This window comes from Bombus vancouverensis, chromosome 17, assembly GCF_051014615.1.
Source record: "Bombus vancouverensis nearcticus chromosome 17, iyBomVanc1_principal, whole genome shotgun sequence".
NCBI lineage: Eukaryota > Metazoa > Arthropoda > Insecta > Hymenoptera > Apidae > Bombus > Bombus vancouverensis.
Window position 1 is genome coordinate 7,054,618 of NC_134927.1, and position 11,580 is coordinate 7,066,197.

The window sequence follows — 11,580 nt, forward strand, 5'->3', positions numbered from 1 at the left end:
ACAAAATATGTAATATGTATCATGTATAGGCAATGTTTGGCTTTTCATTTAAATTTAAATGTTATTAAATTAATTTTCATTTAAATAATTGTTTACGTAGACTCATTTGTTATTTGAAAGTTGAAAATTAAATTGATCAGAGGAGTTGTTGAACAGTTGACGGGTGTTTTAAATATACATATTTAGCAGATTAGGCATTTAAATTTTGAGTTAAGTCTTAAGGGTCCCCGGGACAACAAAAAGTTATTTAAAGCAGGTCCGTAGTAAACAAAAGATTAAGAACCGCTTGTGTATATATTTACGTAAAGGCGCGAAAACTTTCAACGGTATGATTTGTTTATGTTTGAGATGCTAGCCACTGATTAGTCAAGAGAGCTCCTATCACAGCAAAGTTTCCGCCATTGGTAGAAGAACTACCGCGACAGGTACCTGTGGTAGATGCGCGGCAAACAGCATCGAGAGACAGCGTTTCTTTTTCTGCTCGTGTCAGTGTCTCGAGAAATCTGTTAGTACGGATGACGCCGGTAAAATTATTACAATTCGATTCTATTATCTTTACAATGGTGATAAACAGTGACGTGGTGTGAAGTGTATTATTTGCGTTAACCTTCTAATTTCCTGGAACCTTTTGCTGAAGGATTTTAGGCGCGGTATCGTAAACGTAAGTCATCTGTTCTTTTGCTTCTTTCTTTTCCTATATTCCGTTAAGTATCACTTTTCATTTTTAAATTCCCACTAAACGCGAAACTTTCGTTCAAGTGTTTTCTACATAAAATCTATATTAGTCTATAAAGCGATTTATTAATATTAATTTTTGTTCCTGTTATAAACGTGATTTTTTTTGTGTATTTAGCATTTCATTTGTTTTCTCGTAACGTTCATGTGTAATATGTACGACTACGAATAAAAATGAGATAGTCTTTCGTATCTGATAAATTTTACGGAATTTTTTAATAGAATTCAAAATTAAACCGAGATTAATATACGTTAAGAATAATATAAGCTAAAATATCTGATGTTACAAAAGTATATTGAGTATATTGAGTATATTGAGTATATTAAGTATATTGATTGTAAATATATCGATTCTTTTTTTCTTATTACGTTATCTGTTTATTACATTACTTACAAAATTTGAAGTTTTCGTTTATTTAAAGATTTGTTGTTATTTTCGTTAGCGACCATTTTCACAAAACACTTTAAATTTGATTAGAACAAGCTAATTTAATAAAGACTGAAATATAACCAACAGATGAGTTTAATAATAAAATCTTATTTCATAATTGATTCTTTTTATTAATTCTCTACTACATGTAATGTATATGTGAATAAAGTTGGTTTTCAACCACAATTACATTTTTATATTGGTTAAAACATATACGTATGTAGTTTTATTAATATCAGTTTTCATAAATAACCTTTCTCTTATTATTTGTATTGTTCTGCTTGGTTATTGGTTTTCCTATTAGTATTTTACAGCATTATAATTTTCTCACGAAATTTTACTCCTATTTGTTATACTATTTTACGTGTTTAACCAAATTTTGTTAGAAATGAGTGGATATAAAAATATTGGCTTCCCTGGAAAACCACGTGCATTCATGAAACGTAATGTTTACTTTATCTCTTTTGTGTAATATGTCGTAAATAATTTATTAATCGAATTTTGAAATCAGAATTGACTATCTTACATTCGTTTTGTAACGAGGTGTACGACTTTCCCTTCTTGGAAATTCTCTCCTTTCTTTCTATCCTTGTCTTCCTTGTCCTACCTTCCCCTTCTCTTTCCTTTGCCTCTTTTATACCGTTTCTATATTTACTTTTTGATAAGAGAAAAGATTTTGTATAGTATCTGTTCGTAATCTTATTCTTCTAACAGGTACCTTATTACGTTTGTTTGTTTGTTTGTTTGTTTGTTTGTTTGTTTGTTTGTTTGTGTGTGTGTGTGTGTGCGTGTGTGCGCGCGCGTGTGTGTGTTTTAAACAAACAACATTAATACATCGCTGAATTATTTTCATTATTTAATGTCTCAGTCATAATTTATAATTTCCTAATTTGGGTAAACTTTTCCTCTGGGAATTATTCGTCTTTTAATTCGTTTTTCTTCCCTTTTTTCTTGCATTTTCTGGTAGTGCTCGATGAATAAAGGCGAAATGCAACGGTTAAGTTCAGTAATCTATTGGTTCAAAAGTTGCACGTCTTTAAAGTTTGGTTCTCCGGACGTATTGTACGGCTTTATTCAACGCGATAATTAAATATATAAATTAAATAGATAAATTAAACGATAAATTTTAATATCTATTTAGACACTACGGACTACTATGCTGAAGACAAAATATCGTTCTATCATCGATATACGAATCGATTTGTCAAATAATATATTTCATAAGGTCTTCTCATAACCTTTATTATATTAAAAAACATATGGTGAATTCAGAAGCCAGTCAGTGCAAGTCGATTAGCATTAAAACCGAGATGAACGAGATTTTTACAAATTGGTTGTAAAAAAAATAACGATGCTAGGAAAGATGTGAAAAAGGATTTTTATTATAAGATAACATACGGATGAACTTAACTGCGAGAGAAACAAAGGAAAATCGCAATGACTTTTTAAAAGAAATCAAATTGAATGAAAAAATTGTGACCTATATCAAATGTCACTCACTGTCGTTCTCTGCATCAAGGTTCGTTAGATTTGCCTTTGAGGTTGATGCTCGCGTTTTTTGAAAAACTTTGTTGTCGTTGAAAAACTTTGGTAAAATGGATGGTAATGCAGCGGAATATAACATTGTAGGTGAAACGTGTGCTTCTTTTTCATTTCTTTCACCGATCTACGGGTCTACGGGTCTACGGGTCTACGGGTCTACGGGTCTACGGGTCTACGGGTCTACGGGTCTATGGGTCTGGATATGGTCGTGGGTTTTGAACGACATTGAGCAAACTCGAAGGCCTTTCTTTTGACACCGGCATCACGTTGATCTCATAAATTGAAAAGTCATTTCTTTATATTATCGTATCTAATTAAACACATTTATATCACTCTTCTAATTTCTTCTCTGCAACTATTGCACTTACTATTTGGTACTTTGCTTTTTGTCTTTTGATAACCAGACTTCCGCAATATGTATCCCCCTCTACCTCATATAAATTTCATTATATGAGATTGAAAATATCCTCGATTATTTTATCTTATACTTCCGGATGGTTTTTTAGTTAGTATCTAAGAATTAGAAAAATTAAAGTACATAATTAAGTAGAGAAATATCTGTTTGTAATAAGAAATATAGAAGCTATATTCCACCGTTCCTGTGTATTATTAAAGTAAGACTGGGAAGATGAAAGTAAAGCGTATTTTCGTAAAAATTGAAATTCCGTCGCATGAAGATCAAGTGGACGAGTTGAAGAAAGAAAGTCTCGGATAAAATCTTTCACAGTGATACCCGAGCAATTAAACGTATTTGTTACTTACTTGTAATATATGATATATTGGACAAGGGATGAATAATAAAAGAAAAAAAGCTACTCTTGTGATGAATTGTGTTTCCATAACAACACATAGCATGCACTTTGCACGATGTCAATGCCCTCGTCATGTTACGTGCTCAAGCTCGTTTGAACGAATATAATTGGACTACATATTTTGAGAAAGTGGTGAAAGTCGATTTTTTGAAAAAAATCGAGAAAACGGGAAACCTTCCTATGCGTTTATGCGAACTTTTTATTTATTTATTATCGATGTATAATTTAAATGTCTAAAACATTCGTTTGTTTCAATTAATCGACATTTCCTTACTATACGGAGTTAATATTATCGTTTGTCTATTTTGAAAGTAATACGACTCCATTTCCTGTAATCTGTGTAGCCTGTCCAAACATTCGAGGAACCAATAATCAAAAACAAATGATATTTTCAGATTAAACAACAGCATTTTGTTTTTTAGTGTTCTTACAATTAAACGATTAAAGCGTGAAACATGAAATTTAAATAATCGAAACTAAATGAATCGTACGATTCAGTGATTTTGAAAACGGTGCAGTTCGCGAGTAATATATCAGAGTAACTTCTTTTATCTTTGTGTTGATCCGAATTGGAAGCGAGTTAGCCCCTTGGATAGGAGGCGTCGATCGAAACAGGTAACGATCGAAAGGAATAACGTTCAGCGAATAAGCTGGCTGCTGCAACATATCTCAAGCGAGACTCATTACGACGATAAAACAGTGTGTGGCCTGCCGTTGTCACGCGGTAATTTCACAGAACGTCCTCCTTTGTCGGTGCCCCAACCACCGCATCTCGTCCAAAGACACATTTTTTCTCGATGGAATTGGTCGCTCGCCCGATAGATAGCTCAAAGTTATAGAAAGCAACGTCGAATACTTTGAACTTTGCTTAAAAATTTGCATTATTCTTTTCTACACCCGATACATACTAGGCAAAAATATTTATAACGTTATTATATATTCTATATATTTTCTACATTTTCTATCGTACGATACATTTTATTTCCATATCCGTCAATATCGTATTTATATACATATAATCGTATAACACATTACATCATGTTTATATACATTAAGAAAAGAATTACGTACATTTCAACCAGTATGCTGGCTACATTTCTAACTAATTTTGCGAGAAATGGCAGAGCTACAGCGCAAAAGCATACTAGCTAACTAACATACTGTGCTAAGAAAATTGGCTCCAACAGGCCTTGAACATCTGAGACCTCGGATGCCCCTGGAACGTCTTCTACGCTATAACAATCAACAATCCGGTCTCTTCTTCCGTTAATATCTTACGATCTATCCTCGTACTGACAACATTATAATTGTCTCTATATAATTTACAAACGTATTACGTTACGTTTCGAACGTGTCACGTGTCACGCGTCACGCGTAGTTTAGTAACCGCTACGATTTATTACCGAATATATTCGACGAATATATATATACCGAAGAATTTCACCACTCACTGTCACGCTTTTGTTCATCCTCATTCTCAATCGCTTCTCCTCTTCGTAAATATCGTAATTTCCACGAACCTAGGAAGCACGGAATTTGTCTTTCCTCTCGTTCTATAATGTTGTCTAACTAGGAAATTCACGGACGACGGGAGACAAAAGTCAAGTTTAGAAAGGCAGAGAGAGTATACAGGGTGTGTTTCGTAATACGTGGGATCCACTCGAGGACAGTGGACAGTGGACAGTGGACAGTGGACAGTGGACAGTGGATAGGGGAGAAAGGAAAGAAAGGAAGAAGGAAAGAGTTGGCGTAAACGCGTGTTCAATTTGACCTTATTTCAAAGTTATTATCGCTTCTATGTCTCGATAACAATCCGTACCTGCTTACCTTCGCAGAAGGTGCTCGAATGGCTCGGTCTCTCGAGAGACAACGTCCGTGAGCAAACGTAGGAAGAACGTGCTTTTTACCCCGTTTGGCGAGCAACGATCTCGCTGTGAAAATACTAAAAACGTAATTTGACAAATCTGAAAATGCAAGATTTTCACCAAGTCACACGATTTTTCGACAAATAAATTTTTAAGTTAACGACACGCTGTTCTTTTTTATTTCTGTATCGGCGTAGTTGCCATTTGTTGGAACAATGTTCCAAGAGTCAAAAGCGAGTACGAATATTTTGTTGTCGACAAAAGCGGAAAGCAAAAACACGCTTTGAGCGGTAATAAGTACTTGGATCGGAAAGTGGTTTTCGTTCTCGTGAAACGTTATATGCTCGACTGGTTGGTCGTATTAATGGCTATTTGTTCGGCATTTAATCTGTTTAATTTTAGCGGTTCAACGAGTTTGACAACTTTCGACGATGACGCAATAACGTGCCTGCAAATGTATATCGTATCCTCGTTGCATAATGCACGCACGTATGCAAGCCTAGAACGCGCTTTTATACGAGAAATCTAACGTAACGCTCGTAACGATTCTGTTTACAGCTTTTACGCATAGTACAAAGGGAATCTACGACACAACTAATACCCTTGCATCGTTTGTACTAAGCGAGCGAACGAATAATCCAAATTTTTCAGCGCAACTCAAAGTTTACTTGAACAGAAAAACATACCGCAAGCCGTGGGATCGAGGAATTCGTTCGTCGTTGCTCTCTGTAACTTTGAGCCACTTGTTGGGTAAGCGATAAAGTGTCGCGTCTTTACACGAGATCCGATCGTCGGGGCACCTACGAAGGAGGACGTTCCGTGAAATTACCGCGTGACAATGTCAGGCCCCACGTGGCTTCTACGGACAAAAGACGTCATGACGAGTCTTGGTTGGCACGTCTTACAACAGCCAGCTTATTCGTTAGACGTTGCTCCTTACGATCGCTGCCTATTCCGGTATTCGCTTGCAATTAGAAAATCGGATAGAAAATTGAAACTTGCCTGTTGGATCCTCTTTAAAAACACCGTACCTCAAAGTTATAGAAAGGTACATTGCACGGCCGTAGCTAAAGCGTATATCGTTACGAAATATCAATATCGTTGTTAAAATACAAAATACGGAGATTATAGTAGGTTGTAGGAGAGACACAGAGATAGAATAGAGATAGATAGAATGCAGCGGGCGTAAAAAAGATGTGTAACCTTTTTGCGAGTAAGCAATTGGCGAGGTGGCAATTCTCGTTCGGAGGACGATGACACGTGGAAAATTAGGTCAGCAGACTCGATTATACCCGACCAACGGGTCGCTTTTCTTTTTCTTCGATACTTACTCTCGTTACTCTTGGCTTTACCCTTGGCGGATTTACAATTAAAAATGACCGTGTTTCGCGTACTTTGTTCGTCCGTACTATGTAACCTCTACTATCCGAATTAATGGGAAGACGTAACTCTTCGGACGAGGGAATTTTCGGATAATGGAAGCTGCGTCTCTCTTTATAATTATTTTTCTTTTTTCTTTTTCTTTTTTTTTCCTTTTTCTTTTTTCTTCCTTTTTTTCAGCATAAGCAATCGAAACGTCGACGACGATATTTATACAAATTTCAAAACTTTTTCGTACAATATATATCCAGATACTGTGTCGTACCTTCGTCGCTGATTTATTACCATTGTTGTACAACAGATAGTACATATTTATTTCTCAATTCAGCTACAAATTTCTTATTTCTCGAGTAATTTTCAATTACGTGTTTCTATTTTTGGCTTAGTTAATTACGAATCTTCTAACGTTGTAGATTTTTCCAATTTTTCAAATACTTTCACGCCTTTCTCTAACTTTCAAAGCATCTTTTCTTCCCTTTCAATACGACGCTCTATACGACACGTTTCCACTTTGATGCCGTTATACGCATATTATACGCATATTATACGCATATTAACGCGTAGAATATTAACTTGGTAGCAAAATAATAGAAAAATAATAGAAAAGTAATAGAAAAAATGATAGAAAGGACGTGTGATAGCGGAGGACACGAGCAAGAAATATTATAATAATAATATAATAGAAGTTTGCAGCGTTGTGATCGCTAGCCCCCGTGTGTGAAGCTAGCCCCCGTTCTTTAAATCTCGTATTTGTTGTTTTCATTGGTCCAAGTTGTTCTACGTTTGCTCTAGATCGTTTCAACTAGATAATCGTTTATCTCGAAAGTGTAGGATTTCGAAGCTATTACATGTACTGATGTACAAGTAGTTGAAAGGGAACGCGAGAGTTTGAGTTTTGTCGCGATGATGTAATTTTTTATGAATTTACTCGTATAACGGTGTATCCAAGTTGTAGTACTCCGATGCGAATAGACCATCGTTAACACGATTAATTATGCAAAATTCTCTTCTTTGTACGAGCTTCGTGAGAAGCAGATAACACACGAGAATACGTTTACGAACGTGTGTAATTACCGCGAACAAGCATAATTTAAAATAACGTCTACTTAGCTTTTCTGAATTTTGCAGATTCCTCGGTTTATTCAAAAGAATATAATTCGATATCGATCATATACGAATGACGGAACGATCGGACGATTATGTCGTTGCGTCTTCTTATGCGTCTTCTTATGCGTCTTCTTATGCGTCTTCTTATGCGTCTTCTTATGCGATATACATACGTACTCGTATATTGCGTAACGTTGTTGGTAAACTAATTTGATAATAATAATGATTCAGTAGCACGATATTATTAACCATGCAAACGCCTTATAACCTGTGCACAGAGTGCGCACGATATCTACGTAATAGGAAGCACGAGCCAGAATATTATAAAAGCAATCTTTCTTTCGTAAGATACAAGTACGAACATTGTTGATAATTAATATGACGATATATAGGGTAACTGCGTCTAATATGGAACACTCATGATTTTAACACTCATAATTCTTCCCCGAAAACAGAAACACGCTTCTTTCTTTCAACATTTATCCGCCCAAAATCCTTTTAACCGTTAAATCGTCTTAATCCTACGTCTTAATCCTACTTCCAACGCCTCGGACATCGCCGTTGTCGCTATATTCGTGTTTCGATTTCGTTATCCATTATTATACACGCAACACTAGTCGTGTCGATCGTGGCCGATCGTGATCGATCGTGGTCGATCTTGGTCGATCGAAGAAGATTCGCCGCGTTGAAGCGATTTTATCGGATCGGCGTTATCACGACCACCGAATCCTACGGTACGGTACGTTGTCAGACGATGCGGTTCCTAATTTTCCGAAGCACATTCTTCATGATCCCGATGAAAACGGCGAATACGTCGCACCCACTTTTCGTTATAACCGCCACGTTAATTACCGCCACGAAATAAATACAATTCCGTATCGTCGTCGTTAGCAGCGTCATTGACGCGTTCCATATTACGTACGATCGACAACGCGATAAATTTTACAAATATATATCTCGGATAAACGATCGATTCTGGCCTCATGGTTGGATTTTTAGTTAGCAAGAAACTATCGGAAAATATCTTTTACTTTTGTTTGAGAAAATATCGAAAGATATTTTTCAATCGAACGATCATCGGCGTCACGCATCGTCGGTAATAGAAGATGCTTTTACGTTACAAGCTGCAGCGCAAAGATAGGAGAGCTAAAGCGGACATTCGCAGCGGGACCGCGATGTAACTCGGCCTAATAGCTTCCTGATTATTTCGTGAGCCGCTCAGCTGATTTCCTCTGCCTTCTGCTGCGATAGTTTCATTCCTCGTTGCCATCGGGGCGATGAGTTATTTCTTCGCGTTTACGTTTGTGTTTGCATTTGCGTTTGCGTTTGCGTTTGCGTTTGCTTCGGATTATTCCCTGTATCTCTACGCTTTTTTTCTATTATGGATCTTAAGCGATTTACCACTGCCTCGTTTCTCCTGCCTTTCACTGTTTCCTCCTCGCTCGATACGCTAGGCTATATCCCATAGCAATTCTCTGGCGAGCGTTTTAACGTACCTATTTCAGTTTTACGAGGAACGCATTTTCTCTTTTCGTCTTCCAACCAGTGTCCTCTCTAGATGCTCTAGATGTTCTAGATGCTGTAGATGCTCTGCCCTTCCCACCGTTCGTACATATTTATGTCTCCTCTTATCGTATCTGATGTTTGTGATTTTATCGTACCGCGCCTAGTATTACTATTCTTTGTCCCTTCCAGTTACAGTTTTAACTATATTCCATCGTTGCAAACGTTTCGCTCCTAGCTACCACACACACACACGCACACGCACACGCACGCACGCACACGCACGCACGCGCACACGCACGCACGCGCACACGCACACGCACACGCACGCACGCGCGCGCACACACACACACACACACACACACACACACACAGAGAGAGAGAGAGAGAGAGAGACACCCATACCTTCGATAAAACTTTCAACTGTCTCGCGTATTCGGGTAACCGGGTAATTTTTGTATACCCGGGTGTCCTACAGGTACCCTTCGTGCACGTCGATGTACGTACGTCATTATCGAAGCTGGTTTAGAATAGTTACAAACGGTTTGGAATCGCGTGCCAATACTTTTGTCCACTGTACGTATACCTACTACGCGTGTGCAATACTATATACTTTACGTTACATGCGTTGCAGTCGTCGATATGTAAACGCTGTAACATCGTGATTACTTTTGACGAAATACGAGGCCGTCTTAATAACATCGAATGCATTAACGCGTCATTCGTTAGATGCTGTATTCGACTATGAATGCAAAGGACGTATTCTTAATTAACAGAAATTCGTCCTAATTCGGCCAATTTTCGCAGCTCTTTGTTTCCCGCCTACGATGATTTCAACGACGAATACGTCGTCTTAATCGAGCAACTAGAGAACGTCTTGTAAACGTTCTGTATGACGTTTAATTTCTTCTGTCGTAAATGCTTCGTAAAATTAGAAAAAATATTTTACAATACGCGCATAGCATAAAAATCAGTTTACCGATAGCGAGGCTAACGTTCGTTTACGATTTAATGTTCAAGTAGCACGCGTTATGATATTCTTAATTCAGTACGCAAGAGTACCGAACGATATTTACTTTTTTTCAGTTACAGATACAGTTTCAGTCTCAGTGAATGAACGAGGCTAAAATGGGCTGTGCTTCGCAGTGTGCCAAGTATTTTCTATGTTTCTTCAATTTCGTTTTCTTCGTAAGTATTGTATTCCTGTACGACGTTATTTCCGCATTCCTTATTGCGACATTATCCTACATATATTTATCGTTAATTCGATTCCTAATCAAAATATAATTTCTCCCTTTATTTATTTTTAATTTATATCCGCTACCTGGCAGCAACCACTCGATTTAAGCGAAAGTCGTAGATACGACCTGTTGATTTAACACGGCGGCCTACTATTAACCTAGTTAGGTTACTGCTACTCATCCGTCCAACTATACTTAATTCTTATCTAACTATTTAAGTCTTCATCTAGTTACTAACTATTTATCCAACTATTATATAATCGCTTAACTCTTTGCCTAACACCCCTAATATCCTTTCCACTTCTCTTAGCCAGTTCGCAGCTTTTTCCTTCACTTTCTCGCTAACTATTTCCTCTATACCGACCGACCATCGTCCTCTCTAGTTCCCTGCACTCTCTCAACGTGTACTCGGAATTTCCAAATTCGCGTCACCGCGACTTCGCAACGTCTTCCCTCGTCGTCTCTTTCCTTCGAATATTCCTTCAAATATCTGCTAACGACCAATTCAAACGACTGTTTAACCACCAGGGCTAACGATTTCAGCCGAATATCCGAGATACCTGCGAGACATCTGATTCTCTCGAAGGGATTCGATAGGGATTCGATAGGGATTCGATAGGGATTCTCACTTGCCAGATCCAATTCGTTACGACACCCTGTACTTCTAGATTAATTCTTCTCTCCGATCTCGCTATACATCCTGGCGTGGTAGAAAATTAATTAAATTTTCATCGGCTTTGTCTACAGGTAGCCGGAGGGGCTGCGTTGGCGGTTGGAGTTTGGCTCTTCATCGATAGCAATTCTTTCACTGATCTCGTCGGCAAACTCGATCAGTCGGACATTTTGGTAAAGTTTTAGAACAATTCTCTCGAAACAGAAATTTTCCTTTTAAAAGAAGCAACGAAACGAAAGAAGAAAGGAAAAAATCTCACTCGATCATGTTCAAGTGATGTTGCCAGAATATA

The 11,580-nt window shown here is 37.4% G+C and overlaps 1 protein-coding gene across 6 annotated transcripts in view; it reads left to right on the top strand.

Moving 5' to 3' along the window:
• The first annotated feature begins 416 nt into the window (after positions 1 to 416).
• Tsp66E (Tetraspanin 66E) overlaps positions 417 to 11,580 on the top strand; it is a 14,719-nt gene continuing 3,555 nt past the window's right edge. Inside the window, exons 1-3 of one of the 6 annotated variants that reach the window (XM_076626128.1) lie at positions 418 to 661; positions 10,461 to 10,562; positions 11,363 to 11,461. In XM_076626128.1, the coding sequence (XP_076482243.1) occupies positions 10,488 to 10,562; positions 11,363 to 11,461 (174 nt within the window). In that variant the 5' untranslated portion in view covers positions 418 to 661; positions 10,461 to 10,487. Of the gene's footprint in view, positions 662 to 9,802; positions 9,951 to 10,460; positions 10,563 to 11,362; positions 11,462 to 11,580 lie in introns of those variants that run through there. The other 5 variants (XM_076626130.1, XM_033349641.2, XM_076626129.1 and 2 more) reach the window with 5 other exon arrangements.